Below are 17,682 nucleotides of genomic sequence, written 5' to 3'. Positions count from 1 at the left end.
AAGTCTAAAATTTTCAAATCCAGGAGTCTAACTCTACACAGTGATCTAGTAACATTGGTCACAAACAGAGAAGAACAAGGAGTAAGAGCATACATTGGAGAATGGATAGTTTCATCTTCAATAAATGCTGTTGGAAAAACTGGACAGCCACACACACACACACACACACACACACACACAAAATAAAACTAGACAACTGTCTCACACAACAGACAAACATGATTTTAAGTCCTGAAGCTATAAAAACTCCTAGAAGAAAATATAGGCAGTTCATTCTTTGACATGTCTTATCAATATCTTTTTGGATATTTGTTCCTAGGCATGAAAAACAAAAGCAAAAATGAACTAATAGGACAACATCAGACTAAAAAGGTTCTTCACAGCAAAGGAAACCGTCAACAAAACTAAAAGACAACCTACCAAATGGGAGTAGATATTTGCCCATGTGATATCTGATAAGGAGTTAATATCCAAAATATATAAGTAACTTACACAATTCAATAACAGTAGCAAAAACTGATCTAAAAAATGGGAGAGAAGTCAAATAGACATTTTCCCAAAGAAGGCAGACAAATAGCCAAGAGGCACATGAAAGAAATGTTCAGCATCACTTATTATTAGGAAAATGTAAATCAAAACTTCCCACCTGTTAGAGTACCCATTATAAAAAAGACAAGAAATAAAACGTGTTGGTGAGAAAGTGGTGAAATATTTATTGGTGGTGCAGCCACTGTGTAAAAAAAGTATGAAGATTCCTCAAAAAAATTAATAATGGAACTACTATATGATCCAGTTGTACCACTTCTGGGTATTTATTCAAAGTGTGTAAAAATTAATTCACAAAGGCATATGCACCCTCTAAGTTCATCACAACATTATTTAAATTAGCCGAGATATGAAAACAACTCAAATGCCCATCAATGGATGAATTGATAAAGAACGTGTGATACACACACACACAGACACAGACACACACACACACAGAAATAGTATTCAGCCACAAAAAAGAAAAATAATGCCATTTTGCAGCAACATGGATGGACCTTGAGATTATCATACTAAGTGAAGCAAGTCAGAAAGAGAAAGACTAATACCACATGATATCACTTATATGTAGAAGCTAAAAAAATACAAATAAAGTTATTTACAAAAGTTGAGTAAATTCACAGACATAGAAAACAAGTGTGGTTACTGAAGTGGAGGTGGGGGATAAATTAGGAGTTTTAGATTAAAATATGCCCACTGCTATATATAAAATAGATAACCAACAGAGATCTACTGTATAGTATAGGGAACTAAACTCAGTATCTTATAATAACCTATAAGGGAAAAGAATGTATAAAAGCAATGTATGTATATATATTGAATAATAGTGGGTTTTTACAAAAATTTTGCAGAAACCAAACTTTTGCCCAACTAGTAATGCTGGGCTTTCCTTGTAGCCCAGCTGGTAAAGAACCTTCCTGCAATTCAGGAGACCCCATTTTGATTCCTGGGTCAAGAAGATCCCCTGGAGAAGGGATAGGCTACCCACTCCAGTATTCTTGGCTTTCCTGGTGGCTCAGATAGTAAAGAGTCCACCTGCAATGTGGGAGACCTGGGTTCAACCCCTGGGTTGGGATAATCCTCTGGAGGAGGGCATGGCAACCCACTCCAGTATTCTTGCTGGAGAATCCCCATGGACAGAGGAGCCTGGTAGGCTACAGTCTAGGGGGTTGCAAAGAGTCAGACACGACTGAGCGACTAAGCACCGCACAGTGATGTTAAATTTTGCTTATTGATTAATTGGCTTCTAAAAGCAAAGCCCATTGATATGTTTTAAAAGCTTCTTAACTCAGAATTCCTTCTGTAATACACCTAAGCTGTGTGCAAGCTCGGGTGTTAACTTTTTACACAAACTTCATCATATGTTCTCTGTTCTTCATGTGTTTACAGATTTATATAAAGAGATTACAACTCTTGAAAAGATCAGAAATGATAAGATGCCTATAAATGAACTGAGCTCCCAACTCTTGAGTGCTGGAGTTCCTTTATGCAACAAGGCATTCCAGGAGATTCTGAATGAAGCATCTACTGATGGTGAGTTTTTTTAAAGAACAGTCTGTACTGAGCTTTATGAAAACTTACTTTTACTGTGTACATGGGATATCTGTTGTGTATGTGTATATTTTAGACGCACTAGTTCTTAGAAATATAATGAGAACATAGGCATATTGAAAACTAATTAAAATTAGCTTTTTCTGGAAACATTTTCTGGAAATATTTTGAAGATATATCTGTTTCTCTGGCATCAAATCTGTAAATATATATATATCAATATTTAATTATTTAAGCTGAATAAGTTAATATAATTAGATTTTCCCCCTTCCTTTGAGAGAAAAGATTATGGGTAAAAGTGTCTTAATTGGTTTTTATCCAACTACTTTTCAGAAATTATAAAATTTGCTCACCCACCTCTCTCTGTTATAGTTATTTAATAATTATTAGCATTTACAACTTGCCATTTCATAACCCTTATACTTTACTTTTTAGAAACTGGTGAAGTAAATCTCAAACAAATTTTGGAAACTTTTAACACAAGTAAGCCAGTTTCTGAATTTAAAGGTGAGTAAATAACTCTTTCCTTTTAGATATTTGTCATAGTTTGCATTGTATTTTGTCATTATTATTAAGTGCTGTTGTGAGTTATAAATGGCATACAAATCAACTGTATATTTTTATGATTAAAGTGCACAATTTGATAAGTTTTGACATATACATATACTTATGAAACTGTCATCACAGTCAGTAGTGAGCACATTTAACCCCTAAATTTCCCCACGTCACTTTGTAATCTCTCCTGCCTTTCCATATCCTTCTTCTTCCCATCCCCAGGCAAGCACTGATGTACTTTCTGTCAGTAGAGATTTGTTAGCATACCCAGAGTTTTATACAAATGGAGTACTCTTTTTTTTTTTTTTTTCAGTTTTATTTATTTATTTATTTTGGCTGCTTTGGGTCTTCGCTGCTGCTTGCAGCCCTTCTCTAGTTGCCATAAGTAGGGGCTACTCTGTTGTGTTTGTAGGGCTTCTCACTGTGGTTGCTTCTCTTGCCGAATATGGGCTCTGGGGCACGCGGACTTGAGTAGTTGCTGTGTGTGGCTTAGTAATTGCGGTTCCTGGGCTCTAGAGCACAGGTTCAGTAGCTGTGGTGCATGGGCTTACTTGCTCCATAGCATGTAGGATTTTTCCCGGTCAAAGTGATAACCCTTGTCTCTTGTGTTGGCAGGCATATTCTTTACCACTTAGCTATCAAGGAAGACCAATAGTTTTACTCTTTTTTTTTCTGGATTCTTTCACTAAGAATAATTATTTTGGGATTAATTCATATTGTACCCTGTATCAATAGTTTATTCTTGTTTATGACTGAATTGTACTTCATTTTATAGATATACTGTGATTTATTTACTTACCTACTGATACACATTAGGTTGTTTCCAATTTTTGCCCATTACAAATAAAGTTTCTATTTGTGTAAGTTGTTATATAGACATATGCTTTAATTCTCTTGGGTAATTGCCAATTATTGATTGGATACTAGGTATGTATTTAACTTTTTAAGAAACTGCCAATTTCCAAAGTGTTTACACCATTTTACATTCTCACCAGCAGTGTAACCGAGTTCCACTTCTTCCAAATTTTTGCCATTGCTGGATATAGTATGTCTTTTAAATTTTAATCTTTCTAATAAGTGTATAGCTGTATCCATTGTGGTTTTAATTTGCATTTCCTTAATGACTAATGCTGTTGAGCATCTTCTCCTGTGCTTACTTTTTAGCTGTATATCTTCTTTGGCAAAGTATCTGTTCAGAGCTTTTGCCCACTTTTTAAGTTGGATTTTTAAAAAACTTCTGTGAATATTCTGGTTACAAGTCTAGTATAAGACATGTACCTAGCAAATATTTTCTCTGAGTCTTTTGCTTATCTCTGTATTTTCATTTTCTTAACTGTCTTTAGAAGAGCATTAATTTTGATGAATTCTAATCAAGTTTTTTCTTTTATGCATTGTGCTTTTGGTTTTGTGTATATGAAATCTTTGCCTTACCAGAGGTTAAAAAGGCTTTTTGGTATGCTTTATTCTAAAATTCTATGGGTTTTCATTTTGCATATTAGGCATATGATCTATTTTTAGTTAAATTTTGTATATGAAGTAAAGTTTGAATCAAAGTTCTTTTATTTTTTTACATATGGATATCCATTTGTTCCAGTACCATTGTTGAAAAGACTATGCTTTTTCCACTGATTTGTCTTTGTACTTTTATAGAAAATCACACACGCACACATATACACACACACATGCATATATATACACACACACACAGTTGACCATTGAGCAACACAGGTTTGAATGGGTTGGGCCCATTTATACATGATTATTTTGAATAAATGTATACTATAGTAGTATACAATCCAAAGTTGATTGAATCTGCAGATATAGAGCTGTGAATATGCGAGACCAACCATAAAATTATATGTGGATTTTTGACTGTTCAGAGGTCACTGTCTCAAACCTCACATTATTCAAAAGTCAAATGTATATATATGGCTTCCCTGGTGGCTCAGATGGCAAAGGATCTGCCTGCAATGCAGGAGGTCTGAGTTTGATCCCTGGGTCGGGAAGATCCCCTGGAGAAGGGAATGACTTACCCACTCCAGTATTATTGCCTGGAGAATTCCATGGACAGAGAAGCCTGGCAGGTTACAGTCCATGGGGTTGCAAAGAATCAGATATAACTGAGCAACTAACACACACACACACACCACACGTATAAATATATATTCCCAGATTCTCTGTTCTGTTTTATTGATCTTTTTTCTATCTTTACACTAATAACAGCATTGCCTAATTACTATAACTTTCTAATAAACATTGAACTCCATTAGATTGTATCAGTTCCCCAACTTTTCAAAATTGTTTTGGCTACTGTAGGTCTTTTTACATCGCCATACGAATTTTAGAACCAGTTTGTAAATTTCTACAAAAAAGCCTACTGGAATTTACTGGAGAAATTAAGGAGCTCATGAATTAAGATTTGTTTGAAATTTTTCTTATCTAATAAATTATTCCTGCAACTTTTTTGTGTATTTGTATTTTTCCGCCTTGAAAACTTTTTTCCTATAATCTCTTAGGAAACTAGGGATTCTGATCCGATTAGTGACTTTGAGTGTACGATGATTTGTATAACTTGGTGATAAAGCAGTTAGGGACATGGGTCTAATCCTCAGGATCCTGTTTAGAGGAGAAAACTCCTAGAGGTTTAGCTAAGACCCAGAGGAATGCAGAGTGCTTCAGCTTGAAAGAACCTCTAGCATTTTTATTTTCCTCAGAGAAAAACCCTTTTATCTATTTCCTATAATCTTGAAACTTTTCGGTCTGTATTTCATCTACATTTGTGGCATTTGACCCTTGTATATAGATATCTCTTAGGTTAAGAAGTAAAGGCCATTTCTACTTTTAGTCAAAATATATTTCTAAAAACACTACTCTCGCAGTTTTGGGGTAATTTTAAAAGAGAGTAAGAGTTATGAGGACTAAGGAAAAAAAAGGAAGGAAAATATTTTTAAATAGAAGAAAATTCAGGGATAATAGCTTTATATTCTGAAATTTGAATAGTTTCTTAGAGATAAAATCTCTAAGAAATCTCTCTCACTGACAAAAAAAATTGAACATTTCCTTACAAGATGCAATAATGGCTATATTTAGATTTTTAAAAATTGTTTGTTTTATTCAGCTAAGTTAGAAAAACTCAGTCAACTTTTTTTGTATTGAGTCAAAAATAACTTGTTTCTCAGGGAAATTCTTGAAACAAAAGATTATTTTTGTCTTATTAATTTTGGAATCATAGAGATACAAGTTAATTGAGATACATGTTTGGACAATAGTCTAGAATTTTAGGTACATTATTGTTCAGAAGTTTCCAAAGGATATTAAGTGACTTACAGAATCCCCATTTGCTTTCAGATATACACACTGCCCTCAATACTGTCAGCTTGATGAACCGCAACAGAATTCAAGCTAATGACTTAAAAGATGCTTTTGATGAACTCAGTGTTTCTGTAAAGCCTGAAGAACATCAGATGTTAGAGAAAACCCTTGACATTGACGGTATATATAGCAAGTATAAGTTCGTTTTCTGGACAAAGTGATATAATTTTTAAAATTTCCCTTCCTTATCTTCCACTCATCACTCTCCAACTCCCCAACAACTTTCTTTTTATTATTCTGATGGGGAAAAAAATACTCTTAACAGAGCAACTCTACTGAGGTCATGAATTTATCTTGATAAAGAAGTCTTTGAATAAAACTAGTAAGGTTTTTTAAAGCCTATATAGCCCCATCAAATATTCTGTGTTGACTCCATAAGGGTATATTTATTTGTTTGTGTGATTTTAGCACCTACAGCACTATAGAAATCAGGAAAGGTAAAGTAATTGAGAAGGTTGTGCTGATGTGAAACTGCTTTTGGCCAGGAAAATATTAGAAGAGGACTTTACCCCCCCTGCGTGAGATATTTATGGCATAAGGTTGATTAATGTGAATCCTAAGAGCTTTCAGAAAAAACTACATATAATTTTCAAATTTTGAAAATTATGTTTTTAAATTAACTTAAAATCAGTTTCTAAAAATATTTTCTTTTTTACATTATGAGTTTTTGACTTGCTTCATCAGTAGTAATGACTGGGGCTAATGTGTGGCACAACTTCTGGGGCACATTGTTATCTGAGTAAACAGGATTCCTTGGTGTTGTCCAGTGCCTGTCCTGATTGACTAAGTGTGGCAGACTTGATCTTGAGTGCCTATTATATGTAAGGTGTCATGTAATATGTAATCAAACAAATATAAAATATTTATATTTAGGAATCTTTTGGTCTAGCTAGTAAGGCAAGATGTAAACAACAAAAGAGTATATTACAATACAGAATATAAAAGTTCAGTGAATGTATAATGTTAATGTGGCAGAATTTGAATAATTTCCAGGGAAATTGATGTGATATTGATTTATAATAAGAAATATATATTTAGTTTCTGCCCTCATTTCTGGGACAGAGCTCCTAAAACTCTTATAAATTCCTAAGTGATAAGAGCACTAGGAGTATCTTTTGTTCTAATGAGACAGCTCTGGTGGGGCTCCTGGATGTGGGCTGGAAAGACCAAGCCAAAATTAGAAGCTTAGAATTTTCAGTCCATCCCACCCCTGCTCCCATGATGGAACAGGGACTGGAACTTGAGTGAATAATTGATTATGCTTTTGTGAGGAAGCCTTCCTTGAGATCCTCCCAGATATCACCTTATATACCTCTTCATCTGGCTGTTCTTCTGCACACTTTATCATACCCTTTAATAAACTGGCACACATAACTAACTACTGCCCTGAGTTTTGTGAAGTGCTCTAGCAAATCACCGAGCCCAAGTGGGAGGAGGTCATAAGAACACCCAGTTTGTAGCCAGTTTGGACAGAAGTTGTGGGTAGCCTGAAGTCCTCCTACTTACAATTGGCATCTGAAGTGGGGGTGGTGTGTCTCGTGGGGCTGAACTCTTAACCTATGGGATGTTATTTCTGGTAGATAGTGTCAGAATTGAGTTAAATTATAGGCCATTCAGCTGGTGTTGTAGAGAATTGCTTGGTGTGGGAACTCTTCCCTCATCAAACTGGTGTTAAAAGTATTGTGAATGTGGTGGTAGTGTGAAAGTAAAGGAGAAACATGTAAAGAAAGACTGAATTTTTCACACACAGGTGATACTGTGTTGTGTGAGTTCAGAGGGAAGCTATTTCATTTATTCATTGAAAGTTTATTGAGCACATATTGCTTGCTGGACACTAAATATAAAGATAAAAAAGCTTACAGTATATTGAGATGACAACGAGAACACCAATTAAATTCTATGATACTATACCAGTTAAATACCATATAGGTAAACATTCATTGAATGTTATGGAAAGCACACACGATATGTACCTAACCCACACAAGGTTGGATAGGGTAGTCAGAAGATTATTCCCAGAGGAGATGACATTGGAGTTGAGTTTTGAAACGTGAGTAGGAAGTAGTCAAGAATTGGGAGTTCAGGGAAGGGGACTGGAAGGAGTTAGAAGGGAATGCTGAGAAATCAAAGGAACTTTAAGTAGCCCAGTAGAACTTACACCAGTGGATCTTTGACTGATTTATATCAGTATTACTTAGGGAATTTGTTAAACCCAGATGCTTTGATCTCATTCTAGATCTCTTGCTTCAGAGATATCTACATCAGATCCAAGGCACATGTGTGTGTATGTGTCTGTTTTTCAACGAACTTTGCAGTTCATGTTGAAATCATGAAATCAAAGTTTGACCATTGACTTGGTGGTGCGTAGTTGTTGAGAGTAAGGTCAAGAGCAGATAAAGAAGGGTTTTACTTTTGTTTCTTTCTGAGCAGAAGAGTTAGAACTTTACCCTGCAGGATCTAGTGAAAGTTGCTCAGTCGTGTCCAAGTCTTTGCGAGCCCATGGACTATACAGTCCGTGGAATTACCCAGGCCAGAATACTGGAGTGAGTAGCCTTTTCCTTCTCCAGGGGATCTTCCCAACCCAGGGATCGAACCCAGGTCTCCCACATTGCAGTTGGATTCTTTACCATCTGAGCCACAAGGGAGTCATTGAAAATTCAGCATTGAAAAGTGACATGATTAATTTTGCACTTTGTAATACACATTTTGATAGTGGTGTTGAGAAAGGACTAAAGATTGTGACAACATAGATGGACCTAGACAGTGTTATACTAAGTGAAATAAGTCAGAGGAGGACAAATACCATATGATTTATTTTATATGTAAAATCTAATAAAACAAAGGAACAAATGTAACAAAACCTAAACAGAGTCACAGATACAGAGGGTAAACAGATAGTTGCCAAAGGGGAATGGAGTGGGGGGATGAGAGAAATAGGTGAGGAAGATTAAGAGGTGAAACAGTAATAATGTAATATCTTTGTGTGATGACAGATGGTAGCCATACTTACCATGGTGACCATTTGTAATGTAAAGAAATACTGAATCATGTTGTACGCATCATGTTGTAGGAACTAACACAGTGTTGTATGTCAGTTATACATCTAAAACCCCACAAATTTATAGAAAAAGAGATCAGATTTGTGGTTACCAGAGGGGGATTGGGGGAGGGGGGATTGGATGAAAGTGGTCAAAAGGTGCAAACTTCTGGTTATAAGATAAATAAGTACTAAGGATGTAATGTACAGCATGATAGATACAATTAACACTGTTGTGTGTTATATATGAAAGTTGTTAAAAGAGTAAACCCTAAGAGTCCTCATCACAAGGAAAAACATTTTTTCTTTAATTTTGTATCTATATGAGATGATGGATGTTCACTAAACTTATGCTAATCTTTTCACAATATATGCAAATCAAATCATTATGCTGTACATCTTAAACTTATATAGTGCTGTATGTCAATTATATCTCCAAAAAAGAAAAAAGGAATTAAAAAAGGGCTAAAGGAGGGTAAGTTTGAAAGTAGGGAGACATTTTAAAACTCATAGTTATCCTGGTTAGAAATCGTGAGTGTTGAACTAAGGCATTGGCTAAAGGGATGGAAAGAAGGGAACAAATACGATTTCTGGGAGGCAGAACATCATTGTTGTTTAAGTTAGGGAAGACAGAAGGAGAGGAAATAGGATGAATAACATATTTCTGGCTTGGGAGACTTACTTCATGATGATGCTTTCTAATAAGATAGGGAATGTAGGAGGAGGATCAGGTTTTAGTGCAAAAATGAGGATAACATTGTGTCTGAGATGCTCGTGGACGTAGAATTGAAGGCATGCTGTAGATAGTCTAGGCTAGAAATAGAAATTTGAGAGTCGTCAACATGTTGCTTATAGTTAAATTCAGAAAAAATTTATAGGGTATAATAAAAAGAGAGCTAAGGATAGAGGACTGGGGCATGCTAACATTTAAGTAATGGTGAAGAAAGAGTAGTTTATAAAGGACATTAAGAAGAAGTAAGCAGAATGGTAGGAGGGAGCCCATGAGAAAGCTGTAACCACAAAACAAAAGGAAAAAAGTTTCAAGGAGGAAAGTGTAATATAAAACAAAAAAATTAAATGTATTTATCAGTTTGGCAGTAAATAATTAACTGGTGAACTTGGTAAAAGCAGTTTCAGGAGAAGTGAAAGCCAGATAGCAGCAGTTTGAGGTGTGAATGAGGATATGATAAAATATGAATAAAGACATTTCTTTTCAGGAGTTAGGTTGTCAAGGAAAGGAAAGAAAGGAGCAGTAGCTGGAGGGCAATATAGGCTCAAGGGAAGGCTTTCCTGAAAATGACTTATGGTCTGGTTTTGACATGAATAAGATCTGGTTAAGGACAGAATGGGTACCTTTCTGGACAAAAGTTTACAGAGGTAGAAACTCATAAGCTACTTTAAGGGAACCAGTGTAACTCATTGTGGAAGTCCTTTATGTTTCTTGAATTGATCAATTTATCTTTGTACTGTTTTTGTCTTTACAGAAAAGGGGCATGTTTCCCTGAAGTCTGCCCTATTAGCATTGAAGAGCAGTAAGCGTTTTCAAGATTTTAGGGGTGAGAATAATTAGGGAGTTTTATACACATTTCAAACATAGATAATACTTACCATAATTGTTGATAAGTGATGGGCCACTTACATAAAATCATAAGTGAAGTGAAGTGAAGTCGCTCAGTTGTGTCCGACTCTTTGCGACTCCATGGACTGTAGCTTACCTGGGCTCCTCCCTCCATGGGATTCTCCAGGCAAGAATATTGGAGTGGGTTGCCATTTCCTTCTCCAGGGGGTCTTCCCGACTCAGGGATTGAACCTGGGTCTCCTGCATTGCAGGCAGATGCTTTAACCTCTGAGCCACCAGGGAAGCCAAAATCATAAGTAACACACTACAAAATTAAATGAGTGGTATACATTTAATATTTTAGGAGTTCAGATGAAGGTGAACTTCAAATGTTCACTAGTTTAACTTTTTTTTTTTTTCATTTATTTTTATTAGTTGGAGGCTAATTACTTTACAACAATGCAGTGGTTTTTGTCATACATTGAAATGAATTAGCCATGGATTTACTTGTATTCCCCATCCCGGTCCCCCCTCCCACCTCCCTCTCCACCCCATCCCTCTGGGTCTTCCCAGTGCTTCTTTCTTTTGACTTCTTCCTTTTGGACTACTTAGTAAGGGAAAGAAAAGCTGAGAACGCCATTGAAACCCTTAGCAGATGATATACATTTACAGAGGCATCAGACATACACATTACTTATAAGCTTATAATTGAAGCAAATAGTATGCCTTCTAACAAGGATGCCAAAAATATGTGACCTTAAGAATTATTTAGTTAATTAAGTTTTTTGGTTAGGTAACATGTTCAACAGACCATAAATTAAAAAGTATATAAGGAGCCAGAGGAGATCAAGATGGTGGAGTAGAAGGATGCTGAGCTCATCTCCCACAGACACATCAAAAATACATCTGCATAGGGAGTAAATCTCACTTAAAGGAAACTGGAGACTGGCAGCAAGACTTACACAACCAAGACTGTAAAGAAAGATCCCTGTGAAGTTGGGTAGAAAGGGAAATAAAGTGATCAGGTCAGGACCTGTGCCCCTAGCAAGGGACACAGTGGAGGAGAGGGATTATAAAGGCTCAGAGATACTTGCTGGGGAGTGAGCATTTCAAACCACATATTGGGCACCCCAGCCCTGTGATATGACATTAGGAAGATGAGTCCCCTCAGCTTGTTTGAAAACCAGTGGGACTAACAGGCTGTTGTTGTTCAGTTGCTAAGTCATTTCTGACTGTTTGTTACCCTATGAACTGCAGCACTCCAGGCTTCCCTGTCCTTCACTGTCTCTAGAGTTTGCTCAAACTCATGTCCATTGAATCAGTGATGCTGTCTAACCATCTCATCCTCTGCTGCGCCTTTCTCATCTTGCCCTCAGGCTTTCTCAGTATGAGGGTCTTTTTCAATGAATCAGCTCTTCACAACAGGTGGCCAAAGTATTGGAGCTTCAGCATCAGGCCTTTCATTGAATATTCAGGATTGATTTCCTTTAAGATTCACTGGTTTGATCTCCTTGCAGTCCAAGGAACTCTCAAGAGTCTTCTCCAGCACCACTGCTTGAAAGTATCATTCTTCCACGTTCAGCCTTCTTTATGGTGCAGCTCTCACATCCATACATGACTGTGGGAAAAATCATAACTTTGGCTGTATGGACCTTTGCTGGCAAAGTGGAGAAGGGCTGTTAGAAACTTAGACCCTGCTTGTGAAAAGCATACGCATGCTTGCTTATTCCTTGGGACAAGGCAAAGGAAGCAGATTGAAACTGCCTGGGACTCTGGCTAGTTTCCTGTGACCACTCCAGTGCAAACCCTGGCCCATGCTGAGCACCTGCTCTGGCCCCTCTGACTCTGGTGCAGTTCTGCTCTAGGGAGAGGGTTGCCATTGCTGAGAGGAGTATACACTTGTGCCAGGAGGAGCCAGCACGGCATCTGAACGGGGTGAGGGCAGCCGTTATTGGTATTCACAGAGGGAGCAGATTGGGAGGGTCTGGAGCTCTGACTGAGCATATGAGAAGCTCTGGTTCACACCTGGCTCTGGCTCTAGCCCCTCCATTCCCAGTGACACATCACACCAAGGTGATAGCTGCTAGCACGTGTTTGGGGAAGACATGACCCTTGCTCCCATCTTCTAACTCTTCCACCAAAGCCACATGTGAACTGTATAGGGGCACTCTCATACAAGGACACCCCTTTAAGCCTGAAATAGGTGACTGTTTCACCTAAATTCATAAAGACAGAGAATGTTAAGCAAAATGAGAAGACAGAGAAATTTGTTTCAAACAAAAGAATAAGAACCCCACCCCTCAAAAAACAAGGTGCTAGGTGCTCAGATGCTTAGTCATGTCCCACTCTTTGTGATCACATGTACTGTAGCCTGCCATGTTCCTCTCTCCATGGGATTTTCCAGGCAAGAATATTGGAGTGGGGTGCCATTTCCTCCTCCAGGGGATTTTCCAACTCAGGGATCGAACCCTCATCTCTTACATGTCCTGCATTGTCAGACAGATTCTCTACCACCAGCACCACTTGGAAAGCCCCTCCCCCAAAACAAAGTAACAGACAAAAATTTGTCACATAAAGTATTCAAAGCATTAGTAATAAGAATACTATCTGAACTGGGAAAAGAATAATGAACATAGTGGGAATTTTAACAGGCAATCGGAAATTAAAGAACTAGCCAGGGCTGAAGAATATAATACTAGAAATGAAAAACACACTAGAAGGAATTGACAGCAGACTAGGTGATAGAGAAGAATGCATAAGTGACCTGGAAGATAAAATAATGGAAATCACCAATTCAGAATAGCAAAAAGAAAACAAAAAAATCAACAGTTTAAGGGTCCTTTAAAACAACATCAAGCATACTGATACTCTCATTTTAGGGGTGCTAGAAGAAGAGAGAGAAAGGGATGGAAGATATGTTTGATGAAACTATGGCTGAAAAATTCTTGAACCTGAAGAAGGAAATAGGGAGAACCTTTGCAATTGTGATTATCCTCTGTTGTTGTTCCTTCTTATTTAAAAAAATTTATTTTGACTACTCATAAGCTGCTTTAAAAAACATTTGTTTATTTATTTGACTGTACTAGGACTTAGTTCAGCTTGCTGGGTCTTTTTTTCTAGTTGCAACAGGCAAACTCTTAGTTGGGGCATGTAGGATCTAGTTCCCTAATCAGAGATAGAACCCGGCCCCCCTGCATTGGGAGCATTGAGTTTTAGCCATTGGACCACCAGGGAAGTCCTGGTTCCTTTTTCATATCTTTAGTTGTGGCAGATCTTTTCTGTTAGTCTTCAGATCATTCTCATAGATGGTTGCTCTGTAAATAGTTGTAATTTTGGTGTGTCTGTGGGGGGAGGTAATCTCAGAGTCTTCCTACTCTGCCATATTGACCACATAAACCCCCTCAAAAATAAACCAATTCTATTAGCATATTAATTAGCTATTACCATATTAAGATCATGGCATCCGATCCCATCACTTCATGGCAAATAGATGGGGAAACAATGGCTGACTTTATTTTTTTGGGCTCCAAAATCACTGCAGATGGTGCTTGCAGCCATGAAGTTAAAAGACGTTTACTCCTTGGAAGGAAAGTTATGACCAACCTAGGCAGCATGTTAAAAAGCAGAAACATTACTTTGCCAACAAAGGTCCATCTAGTTAAGGCTGTGGTTTTTCCAGTGGTCATGTATGGATGTGAGAGTTGGACTATAAAGAAAGCTGAGCACCGAAGAATTGATGCTTTTGAAATGTGGTGTTGGAGGAGACTCTTGAGAGTCCCTTGGACTGCGAGGAGATCCAACCAGTCCATCCTAAAGCAGATCAGTCCTGGGTGTTCATTGGAAGGACTGATGTTGAAACTGAGACTCCAATACTTTGGCCACCTGATGAGAAGAGCTGACTCATTGGAAAAAGACCCTGATGCTGGGAAAGATTGAGGGCAGGAGGAGAAGGGGATGACAGAGAATGAGATGGTTGGATGGCATCACCGACTCAATGGACATGAGTTTGGGTAAACTCCAGGAGTTGGTGATGGACAGGGAGGTCTGGCGTGCTGTGGTTCATGGGGTCGCAAAGAGTCAGACACAACTGAGCGACTGAACTGAACTGAATTACCATATATACCATACCTACATTCTCAGCCCTAAGTAAAAGAGAGTCAGTATAAGTTTTAATAAAAAATAGAAAAGAACCAGACTGAGGTGGCAGTAGCTGGGAAGCAGCAAAGAGAACACAACGTATAAGGCAAGGATATGGGAAGAATGGGAAGCAGAAATGGACATACAGAGCTTAATTCTTATGATGAGTTTGCCTTGTAATTGATCTTCTGTTTTATGTGTTTGAAATGAGAATTACCTCAAGAGAGTATTTAAAATGAATGCTATATTATCTTTAAGGAAAAAATGCTAGCTATTTAAACTAATTTCTTGAAATACAGTTAATTATTAGAGTTTGTATTTAAACTGAAAATATTTTCTTTTTATAGAGGTTAATAAACTTGCAAATGCCTTAGACAAAGTCACCAATGAAAAAGTTTATGTTGATGATATACAATCTATACTGAGTGGCCTGGGGATTTATTTTCCAGAAGAAGAATTACAAGAGATGTTTTCATCAGTTTCTGTTGATAGTAAGTATTTTCTTTTCTAGGACATTTATTATATATAAAACTTGTGTCTATTTTCACTCATAAATCCACAGAGCTGAGTGGTAAGGAATCAAATATGAGTTCAACAATGTTAAAATTTCCCTCTAGGCTTGGGTGAGATTTTGTTCTGGATTATCTTCATATTGAGTTATCCTATAAAAGTATAATCTTCCTCTCTTCTCCCCCCCCCACCCCTTTTTTTGCCCCCTGAGGTTTGAATCATGGTTTATTGGTTAGGAACTGTGAAGTTGTCTTGTGCGCATGAAACAAAGGCCTAAACTGTAGTAGGATGATACATTCTACCAGTATGGTTTCCTTACAATCCTCAACAGGCTATACTGCCGTTTTGGAGTTCTGCTAGTGGGATGTTTAGCTTACATGTACAGCCTTGTAGTGTTCTTTTCTTCTTAAGTTCTAAGTACATTACTGATAGAAAGCCAAATATTGTGTAGTTCCTGTATTAATATATCTTTGCTCATAAGTATATGTAGTTTTCTTTAAATATTATAGCTTGTTTGGTTTATGGTACTTATCATTTAGTGGATAAATTATATTCTGTGAAGACATAGATAGTTATCATTGGATGTGTAATGCTGAAAAATTACAGGAATATAGCATCAGAGAGGAAATGTGAAAACAATGATCTCAATTGGTTAAGGTATGTGTAAAATCCATAAAATGTTCATTGGCTCTATAGCAAAAAAGATCACAAGAGTCATCATAATCATGTTCCTTTTTATAATTAGTCTGAGATACGTTTATTAGAATCAGTGTCAGAAAAATATAAGACTAACTTTGGTTTTGAAGATTTAGTAGGCATGCATATCTTCTTACTTCATACTTTTGTATCTTTGGACCAAAGACCATTCATTCCTTTATGTTTCATTTTCAGATGAAGGAAAAGTGGACTTAAAAGATTTCCTGATTAGGTTGTCACAAACTCCATATTTTACAAAAGGTTCAAGTGAGTGAGAACTTTTTAGCAATAATTTTGAGTGGAATTGTTTAGTTTTGATTATATGCATTTATGCAGTTTTCTAATGCTGCAAAGCATGTCATATGCATAACAAATGTACTTTGAATGAAGAACCAGTAGGGAATTATAGTCCTAACCTTTTCTTGACTTACATTTCCTAGAGTTATAGTATATTTTTTCATCACTCAAAAGGGGTAAATATACAAAATCTATCTGGATAATTCATCCTAGTAGTTGACTTTGTGATCCAAGACGGCTGCCATCAGTTGGCAATGTCTTGGTCATTTTACTGAAATTCTGGGAAGAAGGTCAATACGCCTTTTTCTTTTTCTATGCTATTATAAACTTATTTAAATGAGATTTTATCATGGGAATATTAACTATTGAAACATATAGGAACATGTTGAAACATATAGGCTTCCTCCGTGATATTTTTTGCATTACTCCACTTCCTTGGACATGAGATATTGGGTGTAATCTGGTTTTAATGTATTCAGTTAACTGCTATCTCCAACTGATAGAGGTGTCTGTGGGAACTTCTGCATCTCCTTGAAATTTAGGCTAAATAAGCCCCAATTAATAAATTCACAACTATTTTGGATTCCTTGAGTCTCCTGGCAGCAACCCATTTTTTTGAGGTTAATTGAAATGGTTTAATTTCCCTTAGATGCTTTCTAAGGTTGAAACTGAACTAAATTCAAAAGGCTTAATTTAAATAGCTACAAAATGAAGTTGTTTTCCAGAGCCTAAGTGTTTAGGATGTGACCAAAATGGTATGTTTCCTCAATTGACAAAAGATTTTGTCCTAAATCTTTGTTTTTCTGAATGGGATCTTATAAAACTCTCCCATATATATGGTTTATAAGCAATTCTCTTATAGGGTTAATGTTTGTGACAGTATTTATCATAATACATTAAAATTTTTTTCTTACTTGAATGAATAATTTATACATAATACTTTAAAAAATAAATATTAACATTTTTTGTATTGATATAGCTGTGCCAGTCTTTCCATTGTTGGGGGGATATTTTTGGCATATGTATTGGCATGTACAGGTATCCACTGAAGGAAAAAAACTGAGGCCAGTCACATCAAGTTATGACCAGTTATGCAGTTTTTAGCAAGAGGATTACTTTTATGATTATTTGCCATAGCTTTTTTGGGGTTTCTCTGGTGGCTCGAATAGTAATGAATCTGCCCACAATACAGGAGAACTGGGTTCAATCCCTGGGTTGAAAAGATCCCCTAGAAGAGGAAATGGCTACCCACTCCGGTATTCTTGCCTGAAGATTCCCATGGACGGAGGAGCCTGACGGGCTACAATCTATGGGGTCATAAAGAGTTGGACATGACTGAGCGACTTTCAGTACCTTAGCTTTAGTGGAATTGTATCATTATTTATGATGTAGATAAATATATGTTCTGAGTTTTGGTTGTGTG

The 17,682-nt window shown here is 36.8% G+C and overlaps 1 protein-coding gene across 16 annotated transcripts in view; it reads left to right on the top strand.

Annotated features, from left to right (window-relative positions):
* Positions 1 to 17,682, top strand: part of EFCAB3 (EF-hand calcium binding domain 3) — a 419,723-nt gene that overhangs the window by 103,462 nt on the left and 298,579 nt on the right. For 14 of the 16 annotated variants that reach the window (XM_070479568.1, XM_070479567.1, XM_070479575.1 and 11 more), the window contains exons 20-25: positions 1,936 to 2,079; positions 2,533 to 2,604; positions 6,001 to 6,144; positions 10,546 to 10,617; positions 15,104 to 15,247; positions 16,158 to 16,229. In XM_070479568.1, coding sequence (XP_070335669.1) covers positions 1,936 to 2,079; positions 2,533 to 2,604; positions 6,001 to 6,144; positions 10,546 to 10,617; positions 15,104 to 15,247; positions 16,158 to 16,229 — 648 coding nt within the window. The remainder of the gene's footprint in view (positions 1 to 1,935; positions 2,080 to 2,532; positions 2,605 to 6,000; positions 6,145 to 10,545; positions 10,618 to 15,103; positions 15,248 to 16,157; positions 16,230 to 17,682) is intronic. The other 2 variants (XM_070479573.1, XM_070479577.1) reach the window with 2 other exon arrangements.

Source organism: Odocoileus virginianus, chromosome 17 (assembly GCF_023699985.2).
Source record: "Odocoileus virginianus isolate 20LAN1187 ecotype Illinois chromosome 17, Ovbor_1.2, whole genome shotgun sequence".
In the NCBI taxonomy this organism is placed as follows: Eukaryota; Metazoa; Chordata; class Mammalia; order Artiodactyla; family Cervidae; genus Odocoileus; species Odocoileus virginianus.
Note: the sequence above shows the minus strand (reverse complement) of the source record. Positions and strands in the feature narration are given on the sequence as shown.